Here is a 26934-nt window from a genome sequence, read left to right on the forward strand (position 1 = left end):
TGGTGGCCTTAGGACTAGGTGGTTTTACTACTCCCCAGGAATTTCTTTGCCAACGTCTGTCTTTCCCTGTCCGTCTGTCTTTCACTGTCCGTCTGCCTGCCTACATCACAGCTGCCTTAGAGGATGAGCAGGTGGAGAGAAGGAAGTCAGAGGGTGACGGTGTGAACACAACACAACACACAAAGGCCAGAATGACTGCGGGGCTAGAACTGGGGTTCAGGGGAGGGGCGGAGAGGCTGCTGGTCCTTCAGGCAGACAAGAGGACCTGCCTGTCCCCTTTCCCAAGAAGGCCCCGGAGCTCTCAGCCCAGACTAGTCTACCTGGGACCTTTGGCAGTGTCATGTCCTTGGAAATGTGACCACTGTGCCCTACCCTGCTGGCACAATGGTGGCTGTGGAGTGGGGGTGGGCGAGCGCCACTAGGGTTTCCCTCCACTGATCCTCAGTAGCTAGGAGTTCCGTGATAAATATTTTAGCTCTTATATTTTGGTTGGTTGCTTTTTTTTTGTTTGTTTGGGTTTTATTTTCCTCTTTCTTTAAAAAAAATTGCATGGCATGACTAGCAACATGCAGAGGCTCCTTGGCCACTGCTGGGGGTGCCCAGGAGACCATGTCATGTTAGGGACTGAACTTAAAGTGCCATCATGTAAAGCCTATGTCCCACCTATGACAGAGTGTATGTAGACTCTGCTGTATAGACGTTTCGTCTTCACTTGTTATAGACGTTAGTGATAGAAATTGTGTCGTCATGGAATCCTTCATGTCCGTTATTTTTTTATTAATTTTTTATCGCTCTGGAGCGATAGCACAGCGGGTAGAACGTTCGCCTTACACGCGGCCAACATGGCCGATCCGAGTTCGATTCCCCCGCCCCTCTCGGAGAGCCCGGCAAGCTACCGAGAGTATTCGATATGCCAGACACAGTAACAACAAAGTCTCCAATGGAAACGTTACTGGGCCCGCTCGAGCAAATCGACGATCAGCGGGAGGGCCTTTACCTTTACCTTTACCTTTTATTTCAATGAATCATCATGAGATGCAGTTACTGACTTACTTTCATGATTGCGTTTCAGTCAAGCAATGTTCAAGTCCCCATCCCTCCACCAGTGCCCATTCCCCACCCCGAATGTTCCCAGTATCCCTTCCCCCCACCCCACTTTTCCCCACCTCCTTCCTCTGTGGCAGGCACATTCCCTCTTACTCTCTCTGTCCTTTTTGGGTGTTATGATTTGCAATTGAGGTAACAAGCAGCCATCATGTTCGACCCATAGTCTACGTTCAACCTGCATCTGCTATCCCGAGCGATCCCTCCAACCATTATTTATTTAGTTCTCCTTTCTTCATCCCAGCTACCTTTTCTCCTAGCACATGAGATCAGCTATCAAGTCATGGGGCAGTCCTCCTGACCCTGTCAGTTATATTTTATTTTTTATTATTTTTATTTTTATTTTTATTATTTTGCTTTTGTGGGTCACAGCCGGCGATGCACAGGAGTTACTACTGGCTCTGCGCTCAGGAATCACTCCTGGCATTGCTCAGGGGACCATATGGGATGCTGGGAATCAAACCTGGGTTGGCTGCATGCAAGGCAAGAGCCCTCCCTGCTGTGCTATTACTCCAGACTCAGTTCATTATTGTTTCTTTTTATTTATTTATTTATTTATTTATTTATTGCTTTTTGGGTCACACCTGGCGATGCACAGGGGCTACTCCTGGCTCTACACTCAGGAGTTACTCCTGGTGGTGCTCAGGGGACCATATGGGATGCTGGGAATCGAACCCAGATCAGCCACGTGTAAGGCAAATGCCCCACCCGCTGTGCTATCTCTCCAGCCCCAGTCCATTATTTTTTAAAGAGTAAAAATAATGATTCTCCTGATCCCCCATCAAGACCAGGCTAATAAGTGACTTTTCGCTCTGGAAACCTGCTGTGTAAACACAGATAGACCCCAGGACTTTGTATGGCCATTTCCAAAAGGATACGTGTGAGTTTCAAATAGAAAAGCAGGTATGATGGGCCCACACAGGGGACTCTAACATTTGATGGCTAAGAGCTGCCTCCCCTGGCTGGTACCAGGGGAAACGGCGAAACAGGACCCAGGCCCCAGGCTGGTCGGTTGTCAGTTTATTTTTCTGTTTCTCCAGAATAGTTCATCTCTCCCTTTATGGCACGGTTGTAGTCATCATTTTGGTCATAATCCCAGTCATCAGAGTTCCATCATCCTACTCTCCTCATGGACCTCAAAGTCCTCTCCTCGTTGTATCTGCTTCCTCGTCTTGATGTAGTCTCACAGTCCTCCACTTCCAGTCGTCATCGTCATCTGGTTCTCCTCCTAGTCCCAAAGTCTCCAAAGTCTCAGTTGTCTTCCTCCTCTTCAATGTCTCATCGTCAACTTTCTCATCCTCATCATCTAGTCCTCAGCATCTAGTCCCAACTTTCTCGTCCCCAACATCTAGTCTTCAACGTCTTCAGCATCTTTCCAGAGTCTGGTCCTCACTTCCTCCTTCTTAGAATCTCCTTCCCAGAGTCTAGTCCCCTATTCCCCCTTACAGCATAGTTACATAGAGATCATGAAGCGTGGGGATACAAAGGTGGGGTTGAACATCGTCATAACAACAAAGAGAGGTAAAGCCTCTCCTTCAGGAGATTAACTCAAGGACAAAATCTCATCTGAGGGTTCAGCACTCCAGATTACTAGAATCCGCTCAAGGGCGGGATTCCATCCAGGGTGTATTGCTTTCTCCTTTCCTGGTTAGTAATCCATTTAAACAGTCATAGTAAATTTACTACTTACAATATTTCTTTGTTGTTACTGTGTTTGGCATATCGAATACTCTCGGTAGCTTGCCGGGCTCTCCAAGAGGGGCGGAGGAATCGAACTCGGGTCGGCCATGTTGGCCGCTTGTAAGGCGAACGCCCTACCGTTATGCTATCACTCCAACATTGCAATATTTCTAGCAATGTCATTTTGTATGAACATAGTAAGAGATATATATTAAGCTTAAAGGTTGACTCTTCTGGGGACATCTCGCTATATATTCCAGACCACAGTCCTTAGGCCAAGTTAGTCTTTCCTAACCCCAACCTGGTTTTCATTCAGTTACTTCTTTCTGGGTCATGACAGAGTTTGTCCATGACCATGCTCTTAACGTATAGTTCAGTATTATGGCGCTTGGCCTGGCCCGTTTCGATGGCAGGGTAGCTCACAGCTTGCCCTGGTTCCATTCAGTCCCTCGTTGAGACCCTGCTCTTGACTTGAAATGCTAGGAACTAAGGACAACTGACTTAAGTCAAGTAAATATGGATTCCCAGGAGAAAATGGGCTGGAGCAATAGCACAGCGGGTAGGGCGTTTGCCTTGCAAGCGGCCAACATGGTTGACCCAAGTTTGATTCTTCCGCCCCTCTTGGAGAGCCTGGCAAGCTGCCAAGAGTATCTCGCCCTCATGGCAAATCCTGGCAAGCTACCTGTGATGTATTCGATATGCCAAACACAGTAACAATAGTCACAATGTTACTGGGCCAGCTCAAGCAAAATCGATGAACAACGGGTGACAGTGACAGGAGTGAATATTATTTCGGAGTCAATTAACACCCATGTTGCGTAGCAGAGCACCCACTGTCATCCTGTGTCTATACAATAAGGACATTGATAAATAAACCAAGCAAATGACATAAAGGAAAGAGAAAGGCAATATAGGATTATTAGTGCCTGAGGGGCACTGTTGTGGGAGTAGCTCACTTAACCTAAGTTTCCTTTGGGAGGAACAAGGACGACCCAGTGTTACCCAACAGACACATACCAACTTGGCGGCCTTTTCCGATAGACATATTTCATTACTTTTAGTCCCAACTCTGGAGTCTCGGGGGGAGGCATTCAGAAGAGCAAGACTCCACACTGAGCACTAGCTAGACTGGGAAATCCGAGATTGCTTCCAGCCTCCCTTGGGAATGGGTGTTCCCAGAAGACATTCCCAGGCCTGGCCCCCTGGGCTGTGTTCTCAGTCAAGTTGCTGAGGTCAGTGGTTTTCAGCCAGCGCTGATTAGCAGAAATGACCTATCTGGCCACGAGACGGTCATCCCCACATACCACGAGATATGTATGAACAGAACACGCCTTGATTGCTCAAGGTCCTGGGTTCGATTCCTTCACTTTGCTTCTGCCCAGCACTCCTGGATATGGCCAGCTTGGCTCAGAATGAATGGGAGTGGCTTGCTGTGCACCACTTGAGAACACCCCTCCATCTCTTTCTCTCTCTCTCTCTCTCACACACACACACACACACACACACACACACACACACACACACCATTGTATATCATTAGTTTTTAAAACAGATACTTAGGCCTGCAGAAGGCAGCTGGCTTCTACTGTGGTACATCTGGGCCTACGCCGTGGGTCAGAGGCTCCATCCATTGGCCATGAGTGACGTTGGCCTGGTCACATGTTAACCCCTAGAGAGAGCCTTCCAGGTACGTGTGTGTGCTGCAGTCTCTCCACCCTGTCCTGAGACCTCTCCCCCACAGTGGTGGGGGTTTGGACGCTGCTTCTCATGAAACGTGTCCTTTCGTGCCAACTAATGAAATTGCCCGTTGGGGTTAGAACAGACCCATCAGAAATGGGGGTGTTTGTAACCCAAAGCTAATTGCACCCAGCTCTGCTGGCTGCCAGAGCCTATGTGAATGGGGGGGGGCGGGTCACTGCATGTCTCTTATTCTCTGGGGCCTGGATCACTAAGTCCACCAGTAACTCACCTGGCCACCCGTGTACCAACGCACATGAAGTGTCAGTTTAATGCTAACATCTCTGTAGAGAAATAGCTGTAGAGATGGCAGAGTGGTTAGTGCAGCTACCCCTGGTTCAGTCCCTGGTACTGTGTATAGTCTCTGAGCAGTGCCAGGAGTGATCCCTGCACACCACAGTGTGGCCCAGACTACCCCCAGCCCCACCACCAACACACACACAAAAGAAAGAAAGGAACAGCACATATTATCAACAAAGGCTGAAATCCCCTCATCTGGAACACTGTAAGAGAAGTTGCAGTCGCCTTTCCCCAGACTGTAACTGCAGAGACTTGGATGCGCCCTGAGAAGGCCCTGTCATACTGTTTTTTCTGGGTGCTTGTCAGTTTCATTCTCTCTCTGGGCTGCCTTGATTTCCCCAAGAATGTGACAAAAGCAGAGGGGGGAAGTGGAGATCTTTTGATTGATTGATTGATTGATTGATTGATTGATTGATGTGTGTGTGTGTTTTGGTTCATACCTGGCCATGCATAGGAGTTACTCCTGCCTCTGCTCTCAGGAATTACTCCTGGCGCTGCTCGGGGGACCCCTATGGAATGCTGGGGATGGAACCCGTCTCGGCCGTGTGTAAGGCAAATGCCCTCCCTGCTGTGCTATTGCTCCAGCCCCATGGAAATCTTTTGAAACCAAGAGTACCAGTTGTCAAGAAAAGCCCTGACTCTCAGCGTTTGCTAGTTTCCATGGTACCAAATGTTCCCACCATGCAAGTGACTGGATGGCTCATACAGTAACCAGGTTAGACAAATTCCTGAAAATCGGGACATGAGTTCTCGGGAGCTAGGATGAACACGTTGAGAACAAAACCAGCACACCTCCACGTTTCCATAAATACATGGCGCAGCTTTAATTCCTGAGAAGACACACGAACACAGGAGGAGCACACTCTGCCCTGCAGTGACAGCAGAGAGTTCTTAAAAAAGAAACAGAGCCTAAGCAGGTTTTTTTTTTTCCTGAGCAGTCTCTGCCGTTTACGATACATGTCATGTTAAATTAGCTTTCTATAGGATACTATTAGTTAACATAATACATAGTTTTACAAATAACCATAAATATTTCAAATTGGGTTAACTTGAATCTTATGACGTGATTCTCAGCAAGAGTAGACAAGCGGCAGGTTATCAAGAGTCCAGAACCTTCACAGGCTGTTGCAGTGCGACTCATTCTTTCCATCAAGATACTTCTTCCAAGTGAAGATTGGGGGGTGACTGGGTCAGGCTATGCCTCCTACTCCAGGCAGGAAAGCTCAGCCGTTGGGGTCTCCTTGGGTTAAAAGGGATTCGAGGGGCTGGGTAGGGTGTTTACCTTGCATGCAACCAACCCGGGTTCGATTCCCAGCATCCCATAGGTTCCCCTGAGCACCGCCAGGAGTGATTCCTGAGTGCATGAGCCAGGAGTAACCCCTGTGCATTGCTGGGTGTGACCCAAAAAGCAAAAAACAAAAAAAAGGAATTTGAGGCCTGACCTCTGACCTCTACATGTGCCCTGACCAAACACGTGACAGCAGAAACAGCAGCTTCAGAGCTGGTGCAGTGGGGAGCCCGCCGGCTGGCTTTGAACCTCTCCTCTAGGCTGAGGCCAGTGAAGCCTCGCTCTCTCTGCCTCCAGATTCCCATTGCTTAAATGTCTCCTTCACTTGATAGTGTTGCAGCTTGAGCAGTGAGCATACTCTGCAACTAAGACACGGGAAGCCAGCTCAGATTAAGAAATCACTGCATGCCATAATGAAGTAGAGATGATGCAAAGATGAGGGGCCTTAGTCTCAGGATTCTCAGTGATTGTCTCTTTACTAATGAGAGCGAGTGTTCAGACACACATTCCAGTCACAACACCTCATGTGGTAGTGCGAAGGACCCCCTTTGTCCTACTGCTTTTGGTCAAGCCCCCTACACCCTGAGTATGAGGAGATCAAAGAAAATTCCATTCCTCTCCACCTGGGACTCTGTTCCCCACTAGTTTTCTAGAACATTCTCCAGGCTCCAACATCACTGCATCTGAAGTGCAGATGTTCGTGGCATATCTGGAGCTACCTTCCCTTCTAGCTGCTTGTTGCGGGTCTCAGCATAGAAGAATAAAGAAAAATAGCCCAGAATAGAAGACGAAGCCAGATTACTCCCCTGGATCAGTGCATTCCTCCTAAGGCACTATAGAAATAGACTTCATTTCTCCCTCAGGGACTGGTGGACTAGACAAGAACCCTCTGAGGACTTTCTCTGCCCTCCATCAGCCCTAACACATTTAATTTTGGAACTGCACAGTGGCTTTGCCTAGCCACCACCGGGGGAAACGTGACTTTGACCCTTCCTCTGTCCTATAGATAAGTCCAAGAGAGAACATTCCCAGGCAGAGGAGTTCTGCTTGTGTGTGTGTGTGTGTGTCCCAAGACAAACTGGAGAAGGTGTTGAAAATCTGCTTCCTCCCACCCATCCACCCACCCACCCAGAACTCTACATCATGTGTGGAAATGGGTGAGAACAAACAGTTCGCTAGGAGGTGAATTTGAGATGATCTATTAAGAAGATCCCCAAGTAACTGTTATTCTTCAGAACTTGATGTTCCGCATTGAATATCAAGTTTATGGTATCTTCAGCATGCAGTTCAAAAGACCTTCCTACATACTCGACTTTGGATTTGTCCTTGATCACGTGTAAGATGTCTTGGTTTTTTAGAAGTCGCACCTCATAAGGGGCCACTTCCTGGTAGGTCGTATTCGGAGCCACTTGAGCAAAAACTAAATACAGCCCATCCTGAAGTATCCTCAGTTTCCAGTCATCTGTGTAATTCATGCAAGGAGACTCACAGGACGACAGTTTCCACTTGGAGGGTAATGGTCCTATAGGAAATTTATAAGGGAGGGAGAAGAAAGAAAAACCATAGTTAGTTCATGATTTCATCTTCCTGATTATAATTCCCTTCTGCTCATAGATGGACACAGTTCTTCCCAGGACCTGCACACCAGTGAGGAGGGGCTATTTTTTTTCCTGATTGATACTTGTTCTTTCCCACCATGATTATACCTAAAGGCTCCCGAGAGTATTCCACCCGCACGGCAGAGCCTGGCAAGCTACCCGTGGAGTATTCAATATGCCAAAAACAGTGACAATGGCCCTCATTCCCCGACCTTGAAAGAGCTCCCAATATGCCATTGGGCTACGCTAGCACATGACAGGGATGAATGGAGTCGTTACTGGCACCTGCTCAAGCAAATCGGTGATCAATGGGATGACAAGTGACAAGTGACTGTTGACAAGATGACAAGTCCTAGTTAAATCTCTTGCTTATACCACTCCTGGGAATATATCCCAGAGAGGCAAAAAAGTATAGTCGAAGTGACATCTGCGCTTGTTTGTTCATTGCAGCACTCTTTACAATAGCCAGAATCTGGGAAAAAAACCTGAGTGCCCGAGAACAGATGACTGGGTACAGAAACGTTGGTACATCTACACAATGGAGTACTATGTAGCTGTTAGAAAAGATGAAGTCATGAAATTTACATACAAGTGGTACAATATGGAAAGTATCATGGTAAGCGAAATGAGTCAGAAAGAGAGGGATAGATATAGAAAGATTGCATTCATCTGGGGAACATAAAGTAATAAAATAGGAGACTAACACCCAAGAGTGGCCGAGATTAGTACCAGGAATTTTGCTCCATGGCTTAGAGGCCAGCCGCACATGCTAGGGGGAAAGGCAGCTCAGATAGAGAAGGGAGCACCAAATAAAGGGTGTTGGGAGGATCCTCCCAGGATGGGAGAAGCATGCTGAAAGTAGACTCTAGACCAAGCATGATTGCCACTCAATGCCTCTTTTGCAAACCACAGCACCCAAAAGGAGAGAGAGAACAAAAGGGAATGCCCTGCCACAGAGGCAGGGTGGGATGGGGGGGATAGGGGGTGGGAGGGATGCTGGGACCCGTGGTGGTGGGAAATGGGCACTGGTGGAGGGATGGGTATTTGATCATTGTATAACTGAAACCCAAGCACAAAAGTTTGTAAGTCTACAACTGTACCTCATGGTGTCTCACTAATAAAAATTTAAAAATAAATAAATAAATCTCTTGCTTAAGGAGTTCTAAGAAAATGAACTAGAAATGTGTGTTAATTTGGGAGCACTCTCATGGCAGTTGGTGTCTGGGAAGGAAGTGTACACGTAGTAGAGATGTAGCAGAGAGGAAGGAGAAGAGTCTCCCCAGGGCTGGGATGACTTGAGAATTTCGTGTGGAGTGTGTGTTCATGTGTTGTTTGTGAAAACTCTTCTTACTCCCAGCCCCTTGCCCAGGGAGAGCTTCCTAATTGGTCCCTGTCCTTTCCTGAAGTGCTCCCCCCTTCCCCCCTTCCGTCCCGTCCCTTTTCCCTTTGAAAAAGCGGTCCCCAGCTAGTGTGTCACTAATGAAGTTGCCGTCTGTTCATCTCCTGGGTTCTTGTGTCTTTCGCTCTTGGCTTGTGTATGCCCCCCTCAGAGAGGTCCTGGTACTAGCATGACTTCAGTGAGCTGTTCCTGATCGGTGCTTCTCTGCTCCCAGAATGAGTGAGTTGTTTCTGACTGGTGGCTTTCTTCCTTGTGCATCATAAGCATTTTGAGTGACACCCTCTGACAGCTTTGATCCAGTCTTCCTAAAACCACTACTAAAGTCACTGTCACTGTCACTGTCCTCCTGTTGTTCACCGATTTGCTCGAGCGGGCCCAGTAACGTCTCCATTGGAGACTTTGTTCTTACTGTGTCTGGCATATCGAATACGTCACAGGGAGCTTGCCAGGCTCTGCCGTGCGGGCGAGATACTCTCGGTAGCTTGCCGGGCTCTCCAAGAGGGGCGGAGGAATCGAACTCGGGTCAGCCTTGTTGGCTGCGTGCAAGGCAAACGCTCTACTGCTGTGCTATCGCTCCAGCCCACTACTAAAGTCAGGAGTCCATAAAGATAATGCCCGGATTGTCCCAACCTCTCTGTCCACTTGGGCCGTGCTTTAACCAACCAGATATGTACCCGATCTGTCCTGTGATTTTCCCTACGTGTTTTGGAAGGAGGGGAGAAAGTCTTTCGTAATGAGAAAGAGCTTTGGTATCTGGAATGCATCTGCACTGATGTCATTCTTGTCACGTAAGTGACCCATGGAGGGCTTTGGGGGTGGACTCTGAAGGCGAATGGGAGGGAGATGCTGGCAGAAGCAATTTTCTCCACTAAATTTCCTCCTGCTCCCCATGTGATAGGCAAGAAGGGGACAGTGGTTGTCCTACTAACTTATGGTCAGGGTCTCTTACTGGTCACCTTAGCATCACATTGCTCCTCAATTTTTGCCATAGGCAGAGGAAATGTCAGACATACTGAGTTGACCCCATTCTTGAGGAAATCAGGCAGAGATGAACCCCCCCAGTGGGCCCCTAATCCCCAGAAGTCAAGGAAGCCTGCCAGCTCGAGCCCTGCAGTGAACTCCACAAGCATTGGCTCTGCGCCGAGCCGGAAACTGCATTTACGTGGGTGTTCGAACACTATCTTAAACTCAAAGGAGCCCTCAGAGTCACAGTGGAAGAACTAAGAGGAAAACGGGGCAGGGCAGATTACCAGTCCATCTCTGTTCCTCTTGTATCCACTTGGAAAAAAAAGACTTCACCCCACATCCTTGGCTGGGCTCCCGAGAGGAAAGGTGAGGAGTAGACTTCAGCCGAGGAAGAGAGTGTAAGACCCGAAACGTGCTGTGCTCCTGACAACACAGAACTCAGATGGGGTCCCGGTCCTCCAGTTCCCAGGCCTGTAAGGGTCATGCCTCACTCCTAGCTCAGTGATAAGGGGTTCCAGGCTTGCAGATACTCCACAAAGCAAAATGAGGACACACAAGACCAGGTACTCACCAAATTTAGCAACACAGGATTTACTGGCTGTCTGTAGGGGAGGAAAGGGGAAAGGGTTAGGATGGCCGTGTCACTGTTTCCCTCACCAATTCCAGCAGCAAGCAGCTTCCCCCTCCTTCACCTCGGCTCTCGAGGCTTCCCTGACAGGTGACTGGCTCCATCCTACATTTTTCATCGCCCTTTGGGGTCTCCAGTCAAAAGTTAAAACTCTGGGGCTGGAGCGATAGCACAGCGGGGAGGGCATTTGCCTTGCACGTGGCCAACTTGGGTTCAATCCCCGTCATCTCACTGGGTCCCCCGAGGACCGCCAGGAGTAATTCCTGAGTGCAGAGCCAGGAGCAACCCCTGAGCATCGCTGGGTGTGACCCAAAAAGAAAAAAAAAAGTTAAAACTCTGATTCTACCCATGTGGCAACTCTTTGATCTTGAGCTTGCCTTCCAGTGGTCTCTGGAGAGTCTCTCAGCCACAGTCTCACCACTGTACTCAGCTGCTGGAAGTCAGGAAGAAAATCAGAGAATTTCCATCCAGGTTTCCTTTCACTTTAAAATGTGAAAATTGGGTGATGACAGGTGTCAGCGAGAGGGAAACCGGAGTCATTGGTGGTGGAAAATGGACACTAGTGGAGAGACGGGTGTTGGATCATCGTTTATGGATCATCATTGTTGGATCATTGAAACCTGACCAGTGAACAGCTTTGTAAACTAGGTATCTCTGACTCAAAAATTTAAAATTAGTGCTCGCTTTGGCAGCACATATACTAAAATTGGAACGATACAGAGAAGATTAGCATGGCCCCTGCGCAACAATGACACGCAAATTCTTGAAGCGTTCCATGTTTTTCCAAGAACAGATGACTGGTTAAAGAAACTTTGGTACATCTACACAATGGAGTACTATGTAGCTGTTAGAAAAGATGAAGTCATGAAATTTACATACAAGTGGTACTACATGGAAAGTATCATGTTAAGCGAAAAGAGTCAGAAAGAGAGGGACAGATGTAGAAAGATTGCATTCATCTGGGGAACATAAAGTAACAAAATAGGAGACTAACACCCAAGAGTGGCCGAGATTAGTACCAGGAATTTTGCTCCATGGCTTAGAGGCCAGCCGCACATGCTAGGGGGAAAGGCAGCTCAGATAGAGAAGGGAGCACCAAATAAAGGGTGTTGGGAGGCTCCTCTCAGGATGGGAAATGCATGATGAGAGTAGACTATAGACCGAACATGTTTGCCACTCAAAGCCTCTTTGGCAGACCACAACACCCAAAAGGAGAGAGAGAACAAAAGGGATTGCCCTGCCAGAGGCAGGGTGGGATGGGGAAGATGGGGGGGTGGGAGGGATACTGGGATCCATGGTGGTGGGAAATGGGCACTGGTGGAGGGATGGGTATTTGATCATTGTATAATTGAAACCCAAGCACAAAAATTTGTATGTCTACAACTGTACCTCATGATGTCTCACTAATAAAAATATTTAAAAAAAATTTAATTAAATAATAGTAGAAAAAAATATTTAAAATTAACGTAAAGATGTATTTATCATCCAGAATAGTAATCCATCTTTTAAAAAAGTCATGCTGTTTTGTGTCAAGTATGGGAACTGAAATACACTAAACAGATTTGATTGTTGCCACAGATGACGTCAGCGTGGGTCATGTGACAAGCATAGGGGTTTTTTTTTTTCCTTTTTGGGTCACATCTGGCGATGCGCAGGGGTTACTCCTGGTTCATGCACTCAGGAATTACTCCTAGCAGTGCTCTGGGGACCATCTGGGATACTGGGAATTGAACCCAGGTCGGCCGCGTGCAAGACAAACGCCCGGACCTGCTGTGCTGTCATTCCAGCCCCAAGCATTTAAATGCTAGAACTCTAAGATTACTTGACCGTCAGGTGAGGTAGGACCACAGAAATGTTCTGTGTCTTGTGAACCTCACTGATTCCCTGTGGCAGTGTGCTTACGAGGCATTTAGAACTCAGAGTCATTGTCTCTTTAGAAGGGTTTTTATGGCCACTGTGCTGGGGAGAATGGGTTAAAGGGAGGTGGTGGCCGGAGCCAGGACACCCGCCAACTGGTCGTCACCATGTCTCTCTGCTCAGGCAGTTACAGGACAGAGGGCAGAGGGCAGAGGAGGGGTTGGAAAGGGGCCAGCAGGAGTTCCGGACACGTGGGCATTGGAGAGAGAATGCGGAGGCGACCATGATGGTAAGATCCGGGCATAAGCCTGTGGGAAGAGTGTCATGGATGTGAGGACGAGTCAAGATAAGGAAACGCAAGGGGTTGTCATTCAGGAGTTCCGTGTGGGACAGTCTGCTGAGTGACTGATGTGCCCTCCGTTGCCAGGGAGGCGTGTCGAGTAGGCAGTGGATGGCGGGATTGAGGATCCCCATGACAAGTATTTCCAGCTCTCAACCTCCACACTCTGAGGTCATGTGGTGGGTGAGTGGGACGTTGCGGCGTTTAGAGGTCAGGAAAGGAGGAAGGAGCACCCGCGGGAAAAGGAACAACAGGCCTGAGTCAGAAGGGGAGCCCAGGGAAAGTGTCCCAGGGAGGAGGGGTGGATGGGGAGGCCAGGCGGCCAGTGAGTGCTCCATGAGAGGGCGCCAGGAGGGACAGAGAAAAAACGGGTCAGAAGATGGAGCCGACCTGGAGTGGGATGAGAATTCCAAGAATTTCTCTCTGGGGGTGTTTCCCTGGGAGAGAAGTGACAACATGATGACCCATTGCCAACTGCAGGGAACATCCCAGGGAGCCCGGGAAGGGCTTGGAGGGGAAAGTTGGAGCCGTGTGTTGAATAGTGAAGAGGAAGAACTAGAATTGCTAACTTGTTCAGGTGACAGAAGCCAGCGCGTGTGGCCACGGGGGAGGGGTGGGGTATGAACAGGGTGGCAGCTCTGTAATTGCTCCTTTTCCCCTTCTGTGTTCAAGAGGCAAGCTTGCCGGGTGAAAGATGGAACCAGTGGAATGGAAACATTCTAGAAGAAGAGAGTAAATTTTGGTCAAAGCAAAAAAAAAAATTTTTTCCCCCTGTGAATCAACAGCATTCGGCATATTGGTTCCTCCTTAATATAGTCTACAGAAGTATGCTGGCTACTTTATTTTACTTATTGCTTGTTGGATCACACTCAGTGATGCACTGTGGCACTGTCCTCATCGATTTGCTTATTTGCTTAAGCAGGCACCAGTAATGTCTCCATTGTGAGACTTGTTCTTACTGTTTCTGGCATCTCGAATACGTCACGGGGAGCTTGCCAGGCTCTGCCGTGTGGGCGAGATACTCTCGGTAGCTTGCCAGGCTCTCCAAGTGGGATGGAAGAATCGAATTCAAGTTGGCTGCGTGCAAGGCAAACGCCCTACCCAATGTGCTATCGCTCCAGCCCTTAATATAGAACTTGCTCTTATAACTAAAATAACCGGCTGGGCTGGAGTGATAGTACCGCGAGTAGGGCATTCGCCTTGCATGTGGCCGACCTGGGTTCGGTTCCCAGCATCCCATATGGTCCCCTGAGCACCGCCAGGAGTAGTTCCTGAGTGCAGTTCTGCAACCAGGAGTAGTAACCCCTGTGCATCGCTGGGTGTGATCCAAGAAGCAATAAATAAATAAAATTAAGTAGCCAGCATACCTCTGTATACATATGTGTGTATATTTCATATGTTTATGGAATATAATATGGAGATATATGTATATATATACACAGAACAATGGGCTGGAGCAACAGCACAGTGGTAGGGCATTTGCCTTGCATGCAGCCAACTGGACTGACCCGGGTTCAATTCCTCCACCCCTCTTGGAGAGCCCGGCAAGCTACCGAGAGTATCTCGCCCACACGGCAAAGCCTGGCAAGCTACCTGTGGCATATTCGAGATGCCAAACACAGTAACACGTCTCACAATGTTACTGGGCCCGCTCGAGCAAATCGATGAACAACGGGAGGACCGTGACCGTGATACACAGAGAGAGAGAGGACTAAAAGTATTTTTTTGGTCATTATTATTTCATCCTCATTTGGGAGGTTCTTAGAAAAGCTGCTGAAAATTCAGTTTAGCCTCCAGCCCTTAAATTCCGAGTGGGAGCAATTAGAGATCAACTCTTGCTCTCCGGTTATTCCTGGGTCCACCTGAGATGGTTCTGTCTCTTCCTGCCTCGTCGGTATTCGCTGTTCAGAGAGCATGGCAGAAGGAATTGGATAAAAGTATGAACCCCTCTGTTCCCTGGAACCAGCACTGGAAGCGAGACAGAAACAGCAGCTGTGCTGTGGCCTCTTAAGAACTTAGGTTCTTGGGGCTGGAGCAATAGCACAGAGGGTAGGGCGTTTGCCTTGCACGTGGCCGACCCGGATTCGATTCCCAGCATCCCATATGGTCCCCTGGGCACCGCCAGGAGTGATTCCTGAGTGCAGAGCCAGGAGAAACCCCTGAGCATCACAGGTGTGACCCAAATAGCAAAAAAATAAATAAATAAAAAGACCCACACAACACTGTCGGGAATGATCTCACATTCAATGAGTGCCGGAGATGAACTGTGTGCCACCTCGTGCCGCGTTCAAGTTCAACTTGCTCAACTGTGGGGGCTGACCCAAGGCCACAGACCAGTTGGTCACCGGAGCCAGAAGCCCAGACTCTGCTCGGTGGCTGCCTCAACATGTCTCTACACAGGAAGAGCCTCCCTGAAGGGCCAAAAGGGAAGTCTGGAGGCTACCAAGTCACAAAAACCATCCTCTACCAGCAAGGCGACCTCTCTGAGGTGGTGGCACAGTGGCAGTCACAGTCAGACACCCCATTCGAGAATCAATAGCGTTGCACCCGATATTCTACCCTGCAGCCGACAGGAAGCCATCCGCGCCTCCACCATCAGACGCGGCCCTCCCTTTGGGTGAGGACTGTGAGATCAGCAACACAGCTGGTTCGCAGATGAGGAAATGCAGAACGGAATGAAGGACCCTGCCAAGGTCCGGCGAGGCTGAGATCCAAAGGGGCCCTTGACTCAGAAGCTTAACCCTGCGGCCGCGTGGGCTGTTTCCGTCGTGGACTCCAGTGCTGTTTGGGAAGGGCCCACAGGCACTCAGGGAAGCACATGGATGTTCCCTGATGCTCACTTCCACCCTGAAGCCTCAGGGGCTCGTGGAACCCCATCAGGTTCAGACACAGGTTGATGTCTTTGGGTTCAGGTGACCCAAATGTAGTTTCTTCTCGAAGCAAGTCTGCTCTGCACAACATTCACTTAGGGGGACTTGCCTTTCCCCTGGTCTTTTGGAACCGACCGTCCCCTCTGTCCCCAAAAGAAGGTTGGCGGGAGAGGTGGGAGGAGGGGAAACCCGTGTTTTTCTCCTAAGGGCATTTATCTGGGTCTAGAAGAAATAACCTTCTCTCCCTCATCCCTATCTGACCTCGCTCCAGCCCCTTCTCTTCCTTCTTCCCTTCCTCCCCTCATCTTTTTCTCTCCTTCTTCCTTCCCCCCTTTTCTCTCTCCCCACACCCCCCACCGAGGCCTCTGACTTCCTCTGAATCCCTCTTCCCAGAGTCACTGTGTCCCTCTGGGAAGGACATCTGCTTTGCCCCTGCACTGGTTCCAGACACCCTGGAACCGGCCTGTGTTCGTAGGGGACATCTGACTCATCATCACACAGGAGATGGTTTGTAGCAAGGCAAATGCTTCCAGATTCGAGTTATTCTTCTTCTCACTCTCTCCTTTCTTCAAAATCTGAACACCCAGAATGCCTGCCAGTCCTTTGCTTCCTGGGTCCTGGTGGTTCACACTTGTGCTCGAAGCATCCCAGGATAGTGGGGGGTGATAAACCATGACCCCGCTGCGTGCCCAAGCCACAGCTCTCATGACACAGGGCACTGGCCTTGGGTTAACATTTGGCCAGAGCTACATTTGCGGTAGCAAAATAAACACCAGCCGTGACTACGGTTGGTTCTGGCTGCCTTTCGCTCAATGGCTTTGCAGTACTTAAGTCGAAAATGCGTATCTGGACCCATCACTGGCCATAAATAAACAGTCCTGCTGTCACTGAACTGAGTGCCACACTCAGAGGGGACACTGTTCCACCTCGTTCTCCCAGGGCCTCGGGATTGAGCTCAGTCCCAAATGGAAGCATTTCTAATTTTTCAGTGCAGCCAACTATCAGAAGCTCCTAAGAACTAGTGGGTTTCTCAGAACAAGCCCCCCAACACGACTGTCACTCCTGGGAAGCGTCTGCGTGCGCCTTGCACCCTCCTTACCCACGACCCCCATCCCTGACCCTCCAGCCCGAAGATACTGCCCCTCTCTTGCTTCTTTTCTGTTTTGTTTGTTGGGCTCCACCCACAGTGCTCTGGGCTTACTCCTGGCTCTGCACTCAGAGATCACTTCTGGCAGGCATGGGGTGGCGGGGATTGAACCCGGGTTAGACATGTGCAAGGCAGACGCTCTCCCTGCTGTGCTATGGCTCCAGTTCCGTGCCCCTCTTTAAGAGTCTTAACACAATCATGAGATCCCTCTCTTTCTCTCTCTCCCTGATGAATGGTCTGACGCATATCCGAGTCGGAAAGGGCAGTGAAGGAACACATCTCTCAGTGCAGGTGAGAGAACAGAACCAGAGAGAGTAGATGTCCTTCTCGAATTCACGCCCTGGCTTACCGAAAGACCAAGAACCCAACCCTGGGTCTTCCTATAACATAGCTCAAAGCTCTTTTCTCTCCCTCAAACATCCCTGGAAACACCTTCTTTTCCTTCTTCACCTTCTTTTACAAATGTTTTCTCCCCCCCCAGTAAGACCAGGGCATGTGTCCTCCCTGAGGACAAGTGTCATGTTTTATGCCCCCCCCAATACTTTTTTTTCATTCCACTCCCCCTTTTTTTCCTCTATTCCACCAAGAGGATTTAGCAGTTCCAGAAAGAAAGGCCATACCTGATGGGCACCTGTCAACTGCGTGGTTGAGACTGTTATCTCTGGTAACTCAGTTCTGCAGCAAATACTCGCTAATACCTTCTATCCAAAATACTTGCCCAGGGCTGGAGTGATAGTACAGCGGGGAGGGCACTTGCTTTGCATACGGCCGACCCGGGTTCGATTCCCAGCATCCCATAGGATCCCGACCCAGGTTCGATTCCCAGCATCCCATAGGATCAGCACCGCCAGGAGTGATTCCTGAGTGCAGAGCCAGGAGTAACACCTGAGCATCGCTGGGTATGACCCAAAAAGCAAAAATAAATAAATAAATAAGTGCTTGCCCTATCAGGGACATGCACCTGAGCCCCATGTGACTCTCCCAGTGACCTTCAACAACAGTCCTTAGTGACCCTGACAGTCACCAGCTAACGAAGGAAACAGGGTTCTGGCAGAGAGCAACCCGAGGAACTGTCATCTCCTTACCTTGAGCGGGAAGAAGGTCTTGCCCAATTCAAGGAAGCAGCAGAACAGGGACAAGACCCCAGCTACTGACAGCAGGGAGTAGATGAGCCGCTGCCTCCCGGCCATTCTGTGTCCCTGAGGATCTCTGTCGTCTACAGGCATGATGTCCAGGAGACTCCAGCTGCAGGAGGGCGAGCTGGGGAGAGCAAGCCAGTGCTGGGCGCATGATGCAAGGGGCAGATTTGTAGTAGTATGGTAATTAGCAGTGGGTGTGGGAGGCGGGATTTCCTCCTGATTCACTGTGCTAGAGCAGGATGCTTCCAGGTTAAGTGCTGACTCTCGCTGGGCAGCGCTCCAGGTACTCAGGAACAGAAAGACGGCCAGCCAACATAAACAGGATAAAAATAACGACTCATGAGAAGTTCAGAGGGGAAAAAAAAAACAAAAACAAAAACATGCTTTCCTGGAGCAAGAGGAATCACAGTGGAATGCAGTTACCAGTTACTGTCAGATAAGAAAATGACGTTTTAGAAGATGAACTGAAATTCCATATGAAGCCTGTAGGAACCAGCCGGAGGTGTGTGTGAGGCAGGGGGCGGGGGCTCAAGTGGCGGAGGGGCCAAACTGTCTCCTCAGCTCCTAGGATTAAGGTGTGTTTGTTCTTCGACTGTCTCTAGAAAATACCAAGTAGGTAATGATGATATAATTGAGTTATGATAAAGAGACTTCAACAGTGTAAAGGGCTCAGCAAGCTAGAGGCAGACCTCAAGGCCAGCCTGAGCACCCCTTAGAGGTCCTCTCCCCCCCTCCAAGCATGTAAAAATAGCATGCCAGGCGCTGGGCATCTGGCCTAAGCTGGGAATGAATGAATGAAATAAAGGCTCCTCCCAGCGTCCGGCCCTGTCTTGGCTCATCTGCCCTAAGCAGGAATTTTCTTCTCGGATGCTTCTTCCCAACAGAAATGAAAGCCGGGGCTGGAGCAATAGCACAGCAGGGAGGGCATTTGCCTTGCACATGGCCAACCCGGGTTCGAGTCCCAGCATCCCATAGGGTCCCCCGAGCACCGCCAGGAATAATTCCTGAGTGCATGAGCCAGGAGGAACCCCTGAGCATCGCTGAGTGTGACCCAAAAAGAAAAAAGAAAGAAATGAAGGTCTTGCTGGTCATCTGCTTTCCTTGCCTTGCTTCAGTGGAGCGTGGCCTTTCCTGGGGGCTGCCGTGAGGTCAGGCTGCTCTTGCCCAGCCTGGCTGAGACCCGCGTTTCCTGGTACTGAGCACTGGGACTCCCATGGCTGGTGCGGCCACTGATGTGAGCCAGGGCCAGTCGTGGCCACTCCCTCCCCATCCCACACTGTGTGCAGTGACCATTCCCCACTGGGTTATCATTGTTTTGCTTGGCTGCATTTTCCCTTGATCAATATCTTGGGGGAAGCCACTTACAGAGGATTCTGTTCTCAGTGCACCCTTGCTTTCAGTGGCTCTGGACTAGATGCGGCGATGCAGGGGTGGGAGCGAGGTACCCAGGCACCTGCAGTGACCTCGGGCCTGAAGCTGACAGCCAAGATGTCTCGGCAGCTGCCAGCACCTGCTCTGACCTCCCTGCCTCCCAGCTGGGCCTCTTCTGACTCCTCCAGACTTTGAACTGCATGGTCAGTTCCATAAACATTTATTCAAATGAGGAATCAGACCGCCTCCCCCCGCCCCCCAGTTCCACTGCATAATTAAAAGAAAACAAAAGGTGAGACTCTGGCCGGTCCTGATGAATTAATTTAACCTTTGGAAAGTATCTTCAGAAGGAGGAAATGTTTTCTCGAGGAGAAAGCATTGCGGGGCTGCTTGTCAGTGCAGCTGAAGAGGCTTCAAGTTAGGACAAGCAACATCAGGGAAGGTTTCTTGACATTCTGGGGCCGTAAGTCACAGCCGGTAACTTTGGGGTGCAAGTTGTCTGAGGCTCTGAGGTGACCTCCTGGAACGGGACCAGAGGAACGAACACACAGCAGCCTGACGTTCCCAGGTTCCTGGGATATTTCTTTGCCAGCCGGCCATCTTAGCAGGCCTGAGGACAGAAGAGGACAGCGGGGACAGTTGAGAAGACAAGCTTGGAAATGGATCGAGTGAAGAAACGTGGGGGCCGTTTCGTGAGGGAGCAGAAAAAACCCAAAGGATATTCACATCTCTAAGCATCTGGAAAATATCCCATATCAAGAATTGCAGCATTATTGGAACTGTGATTCTCACGGTGATTCAGTTAAGAAAATTTCAAAAATTTTTAAAGAATTTAAGCATTTGGGCTGGAGTGATACTACAGCAGGTAGGGCGTTTGCCTTGCACGCGGCTGACCTGGGTTCGATTCCCAGCACTCCATATGGTCTCCCAGCACCACCAGAAATAATTACTGAGTACAGAGCCAGGAGTAACCCCCTGAGCGTCGCTAGGTTTGACCCAAAAAGCCCAAAAAAAAAAAAAAGAGAAAAGAAAAAAATTAAAGCATTAAATAGGACAATGCCAAAAAATGACAAAAATAAATAACAACCCTTTGGGTGGATGTAGTAGTACTTGTTCAAGACCTGCCAAAATGAAGAATCTGAGAGAAACCAGTAAAGAAAATAATGACCATGTTTTTGATAATGTAGCATGCAGGATATGCTTGGCTGAGCAATTTTTTAACTGTTCATAGCAGTTTCAATTCCTGATGGGTTCAGTAAACGGACCATTGGCTGTAGTTCACTTACAACTAAATCACCCTCAGATGAATCGGGCCTCCCTGAAGTGCCTTCTCTGGGCACAGCATCCAGAGCGGGATCTGACATTACCCTGCACAAAAAAGATGAGTTAGCACTGGAGAGCTTGGCTGACATTACCCTGCACAGAAAGGGTGAGTTAGCACTGGAGAGCTTGGCTGACATTACCCTGCACAGAAAGGGTGAGTTAGCACTAGAGAGTTTGACTGATATTACCCTGCACAGAAAGGGTGAGTTGGCATTAGAAAGCTTGGCACTCTTGTCCAAGAGTACAAGAATTGAGTTTCCATTTGCTGGACTCCAAAACTAATATTTTTTTCCCAGCTTCTTCATGCTGAAATCTGTCAGCTCGGTGCTGTCTGGACAAACAATTAGAATATATATTTAACTCTCCGAGAGGGTATTAGGTGAATCAGTTTCTTCCTAAGCCTGTATTCCTCACATAGGAATTGTACATTCTCCTTTTGCAAAACTTAACCAAGTTTTATTCTTGGTAGTTCAACACCCTTTATCTTTTATAAACATAAAAGATAGGGTCTAGATGGACATGTTTATGTCTAGTGGTAGTGCAGCATGCCATGAGAAATAATACATTAGCACTCAATAAGAATACCATAAATTGATTTTCGCATTCTCTGGTGGCTATCAGAGAATTCGTCATTGTGACAAATCAAGGGAGACTCCTTCGGTTTGAAGATGGATTGATTAGGAGATAGGAAGGTAGATATTAAACATGATATACAGATGGGATTTAAAGTCATCATCTCGAAGGTCACAATAGTATCTGCTAAGATTAATTGCAATTCTGCATATAGAAAGGTGTGGCACTCACTATACATAAATAAGTCCACGTAGACCCTATTTTGTATGTTTATGCTCAGGAACAGAAAGTTCTGAAGGATATACAAACTCTCACACCATTATCCCCTCTGAGGCAAGCAGCCCTAATTAGGGTGGTCTAAGGAAAAGTTTGAATTCAATCTGAGCCTTGTTCCCATGACCTGGGGAATTTTTTTATACCCAAACCTGTTGTCTTACCTGTATCTTTTGGAGCTTTGAGCAGTGTCTTCATTATGTATCTATATCTCACTGGCTCCCAAGGAACTTGTGTATTGGCTCATTTCCATGGAAGCATCCCTCTAGTCACTTCCTCACGATTACTCACTGTGCCTGCGGGGCCCTGCCCCTCTGGCCTGGGTTCTGTGTGAAAGAGGTTGAGTGTTGTTTCTATCAGAGCAGCAGTGGCAGTACCATGGTCGTGGAGAACGAGCATCCTAACCCTTTAGGATAGAAATAACCAGTTCCCTAGGAATCTGGGTGGAACATTTTTCCCCTTGTGTCATATGGCAACAATCCAATCCCTGTTTGAAACCACCTCCCATCACCTTAGGAAGCTTAATAGAAGGACACACACTGCAGTTGAGACAAATATTGCCTGCTATCACCCAAGTCTCTCGGAGAGCCCGGCAAGCTACCGAGAGTATTCGATATGCCAGACACAGTAACAACAAAGTCTCCAATGGAGACGTTACTGGGCCCGCTCGAGCAAATCGACGATCAACGGGAGGGCCTTTACCTTTACCTTTATCACCCAAGTCATTGGTCTGACCGAAATGAGAAGACATCAATCACATCACGCCATTTTCGACACTGGAGAAGAACTGTTCCTTGGAACATGTGACAAAAGAGGCGTCGGTGGTGTCGGTATCCTTGTCAACACGAACTTAGGCATGAGCATTGATTCATTCGAATGCCTAACAACCCGAATCGGACGATTATACTTGAATAGATGTGGCTCACTGCCGGGAGTTTCTATCTTTGTTGTCTATGCACCAACATCCAATTATGGTGAAAGAGAAATTGAGAAGTTCTACATGGAGCTGGAGAAGTTCTATAGAGAAGACCACACCTTCTACAAGATCATTGTTGGTGATTTTAATGCCAAGATAGGACCAAGAAGATCAGCCGATGAACTCCACATCAGGACCCATGGCCTAGAATGGAACGAACAGGGTGACAGACTGTCTGAGTTCATCATGTCAATCAAGACCATCCATGGTAACTCACAGTTCCAAAAGGCTGAATCTAAACATTGGACATGGGAGTCTTCCGGTGACGGTTCCACAATGAAATAGACCACATCATATTCAATCGGCGGTTTGGCCTAACCGATGTTGCTGTTGTCCCAAAATTCCAAACGGGATTGGACCATCGTCTCCTTTGTACAAAATTCTACCTCACAGAATGGGGAGAAAAGAATGCAAAGTTTAAGAAGAGAACTCCCAGAACGACCACCAACTGGGAGCTCTTTGACTCTGTTGCTGCAACATGGGAAGATGCTGTCATTGACAACATTGATGAGGAATATGATCGAATGATTCAGCACCTCCATGATTGTTCAAAGAATGCCAAGAGAGAGATAACCACAAAAAAAATGCCTTTCTTCAAACACTCTTGAACTTATTCGCCAACGTGGCTTGGCACATGCCTCAGGCAACCGCAAGCGAACATCCAAGCTGGCAAAACAGCGCAGAAAAGCAATCAAGGATGACCTCAAAGACAGGAGAGCAGCAGTGCTGGTAGATGCAGCAGAAGCCGGGAAAAGCATTCGTAACACCCGCCTGTCCTTCACCAACTACAAGACCAAGATGACTGCCCTCCGAAATCCTGATGGATCTATCACATCTTCCAGAAGGGCAATGGAGAAGATTATTCATGACTTCTACTCAGATCTCTTTAATAGCCACGTCCACTTACCCACATACCAAATTCCACAGGATGGATATATCGTTCCCGATGTTCTCCCTTCTGAAATCCAACACTCCATCTCGTCGGTAAAGAAACAAAGAGCATCTGGCCTAGACAAGGTCAGATCGGAACACCTGAAGAACTTACCGTCAATACTCATCAATACACTGGCTCGGCTCTTCACACGCTACCTGTCTGAATGCAAGGTTCCATCCCAATGGAAAACCAGCAGGACTGTACTACTATACAAGAAGGGAGACATTGGCAACTATTGCCCAATCTGCCTATTGTCTGTCATCTACAAACTGTTCACTCGAGTCATCCTGAATAGGATTGGCAGAACACTAGATGAAGGACAACCATGCGAACAAGCCGGGTTCCAAAAAGAATTCAGCACCATCGACCATATCCACACGATAACCAAGCTCATTGAGGTTTCTCAGGAGTTCAAGATGCCGCTCTGTCTAACGTTCATTGATTTAAGGAAAACCTTTGATTCTGTTGAGACAGAAGCGGTCATCAAAGTCCTAGCCAATCAGGGCATACAAACTCAATACATCAGGATCCTCCGTGAGTTCTATTACGGATTTACCACCAGGATCTCACCATTCTACAAAGAAGTAATCATCCATGTTAAGAGAGGGGTTCGGCAGGGTGATACCATTTCACCAAAACTCTTCAGTGCCACCCTCGAGAACATCATGCGATGACTGGAATGGGAAGGAACGGGAGTGAAGATAGATGGTCGGCAACTACACCACCTCCGCTTTGCTGATGACATCGTTCCAATAACACCAAACATCAGCCAAGTGACAAAATGCTGACCAACTTTGACCGTGAGTGTGGAAAGGTTGGATTACAACTGAATCTCACAAAGACAATGTTCATGAGAAACAGTCTTTTTCCTGATGTTCCATTTACTCTCAACAGAACCACCATCTCCGAATGCAACAGTTATATGTACCTAGGTCAAGAAATCAACATGATGAATGACCTGGCACCTGAGTTACACAGGAGGAAGAGTGCGGCTTGGAATGCCTTCAAGAGCATTGAAGAAATAGCTAAGAGGACAAAGAACCTCCAGCTCCGAGCACATCTCTTTGATTCCACTGTTCTTCCTGCATTAACATATGCCTCAGAGACCTGGGCCCTATGAAAACAGGATGAGAACGCTATTTGGGTCTCTCAAAGAGGAATTGAAAGAGCTATGCTTGGAGTATCACGCTTCACTCAAATGAGTTCCAATCTCCGTCAATGCTCAAGAATCAGGGACGCTGTCTCATTTGCCAAGGCATCAAAAATCAGATGGGCTGGACACGTAATGAGGTTTAAAGACAACCGCTGGACTAGAGCCATTACTGACTGGATTCCACGGGACGTCAAAAGATCGCGTGGACGCCCACCTACCAGATGGTCAGACTTCTTCATCAAGACCCTGAATGATTGGTTTGAGGCTCTGCATGTTCCTAGAATGAGCAGATGCCATTGGGCTACGCAAGCATGCAACAGGGATGAATGGAGACCTTATTGGCACCCGCTCGAGTAAATTGATGAGTAACAGGGTATCAAGTGATCAAGTGAAGTGATCACCCAAGTAGAATAAGGGATTCTTAAGACTCCTGAAACAAAACTTTGTCAACTTTCCTAAACTTCCTTGAGCAACCCTGCCAGAGTGGGTACTGGGGAGGTATTTTCTTTTAATTCTTTTGTTGGTGTCCTCATTTGACCATTAGCACCAGCACCAATAAGCACAATCTCCCTCCCCACTCCCCCCTACATCTTTGACTTGAACTAGATATTCTGGCTCATGGCTAGTTCATTGAGATATATACGAGATATACATATATAATACACACACACACATATATATGCATGTCATTAGAAAGAAAGAGCGTGTCAAAAAGAGCATGTCATTCCTCTTGTTCGCTTTCAGAACTTTATCTAAGGCCTTTTATGTTGTACCAAGTGCAAGGCTGGGAACTTGGGAGCTTATGTACAGTTTTAATCATCATAGTTTTTGTTGCATGTTTGGGTTGGGTTTGGATTGGATTTTGCAGGGAGCTAAGGAAGACACAGGGCAATCTGGGACAAATACGGAAATGGAATGGGAACTGAGTACCCTTAAAAGTACACAGAGTAAGGACATGCCTTATGGAGGAAAATAGGATACATATGTGAAAATGGGCTTTACAGAGGAATAAAATATAATATTGCGCTCTCCTTTGGGCTGGAGTGATAGCACAGCATTAGGGCGTTTGCCTTGCACGCAGCCAAGATGGTTGACCCAAGTTCGATTCTTCCGCCCCTCTCGGAGAGCCCGGCAAGCTACTGAGAGTATCTCGCCTGCACGGCAGAGCCTGGCAAGCTACCCGTGACGTATTCGATATGCCAAACACAGTAACAACAAAGTCTCCAATGGAGACGTTACTGGGCCCGCTCGAGCAAATCGATGAACAACGGGACAGTGACAGTGACAAGTGATTGTGCTCTCCCTAAATTAATCAGGGGCTTTTCAATTCATGCCTTATGGAGGAAAATAGGATACATATGTGAAAAGAGGCTTTACAGAAGAATAAAAATGTAATATTGTGCTCTCCCTAAATTAATCAGGGGGCTTTATGATACATTCATTAAAACATAATATATTGTTAAACATTTATCATTTTCTGACAAAACATACCCAAAGCATGTGTAGTGTGTGGTTAAATACACAGATACTTAGCGCGTGTGCAAGCATATGTGTAGTTTTAACCACATTTTGGGCATTTCAAATGGGAAAGGAGAACTAGAAGGAAAAACACAAAATCTATAATCTCAGGAATCCATTCGTCTTCTACACGCGAGTCCTTCCAAGCTGGCACTGAAAATGTTTCAATCGCAAGGCAGGTTTCACTTACCTTGTTTGTATGGTTTTATGCAACTTCCCCAGAGTTGCCAGTTTCGGAGGAAAACTGGCAAGCTCACGGCGATGCCAGCCCAAGCTCCCCGTGGATCTGGTTTGACGGCTCCAGCCCTGCGTGCCTTGCAGGGCTCCACTCGACAGCGGAAGTCTTGGGCCAACGTGCCAGTGGAAAAAACAGAGTCAGCCCGGGCTGGGGAGCTGCCTCCTGAGCTGGCACCGCCAGGAGTGACCAGGCAGTTTCCATGAATGAAGCAGAAGACAAACAAGCCCAGTTAGATCCAAATACTCCCCCGAGATAAGGCCCGAGTTGTTCCCCGTCTTTAGTCATCTAACCAGCCTCCGGGCTGCTCTCTGTGGCTGCCAGGTGGGAGTCTCCGCCCCACACGTACACAGCCGGGGCCGCTCCTGTTTCTCCTCAGCCTTCCATGACATCACACGCCTGCCCGTTGGAAACATCAGCCAAGAGAAGGAGAGAAAAAGTCAGAGCCTGCAAAGCAAATCTTGTTTCTAAAACCCCTCTTCAAAGCACTCGGCTAAGGGCTAAGGTTTAGACTTCCACGTCGAT

At 48.3% G+C, this 26934-nt stretch overlaps 1 protein-coding gene and 1 non-coding gene across 2 annotated transcripts; one reads left to right on the forward strand and one right to left on the reverse strand.

Moving 5' to 3' along the window:
* Positions 1 to 7284: 7284 nt before the first annotated feature.
* On the reverse strand, positions 7285 to 18140 carry TNFSF18 (TNF superfamily member 18). The gene is made up of 3 exons (XM_056107399.1): positions 18000 to 18140; positions 10644 to 10674; positions 7285 to 7631 (listed from the first exon to the last, which is right to left on the reverse strand). Exons 1-3 carry the CDS (start codon positions 18138 to 18140, stop codon positions 7285 to 7287), a joined length of 519 nt encoding a protein of 172 aa, XP_055963374.1.
* On the forward strand, positions 11377 to 11483 carry LOC130016667 (U6 spliceosomal RNA). Its single transcript, XR_008791251.1, has one exon. It is a non-coding gene; the product is annotated as a U6 spliceosomal RNA (small nuclear RNA).
* Positions 18141 to 26934: the final 8794 nt, after the last annotated feature.

Source organism: Sorex fumeus, unplaced genomic scaffold (genome assembly GCF_029834395.1).
Source record: "Sorex fumeus unplaced genomic scaffold, SorFum_2.1 ptg000164l, whole genome shotgun sequence".
Lineage (NCBI taxonomy): Eukaryota > Metazoa > Chordata > Mammalia > Eulipotyphla > Soricidae > Sorex > Sorex fumeus.

Coding starts and splice junctions, on each gene's coding strand:
- TNFSF18 (XM_056107399.1), bottom strand. CDS start 18,140: ATGCCTGTAGACGACAGAGATCCTCAGGGACACAGAATGGCCGGGAGG. Junction 10,675..17,999: donor AGACCTTCTTCCCGCTCAAG/GTAAGGAGATGA, acceptor CCTCCCCTACAG/ACAGCCAGTAAATCCTGTGT. Junction 7,632..10,643: donor ATCCTGTGTTGCTAAATTTG/GTGAGTACCTGG, acceptor AATTTCCTATAG/GACCATTACCCTCCAAGTGG.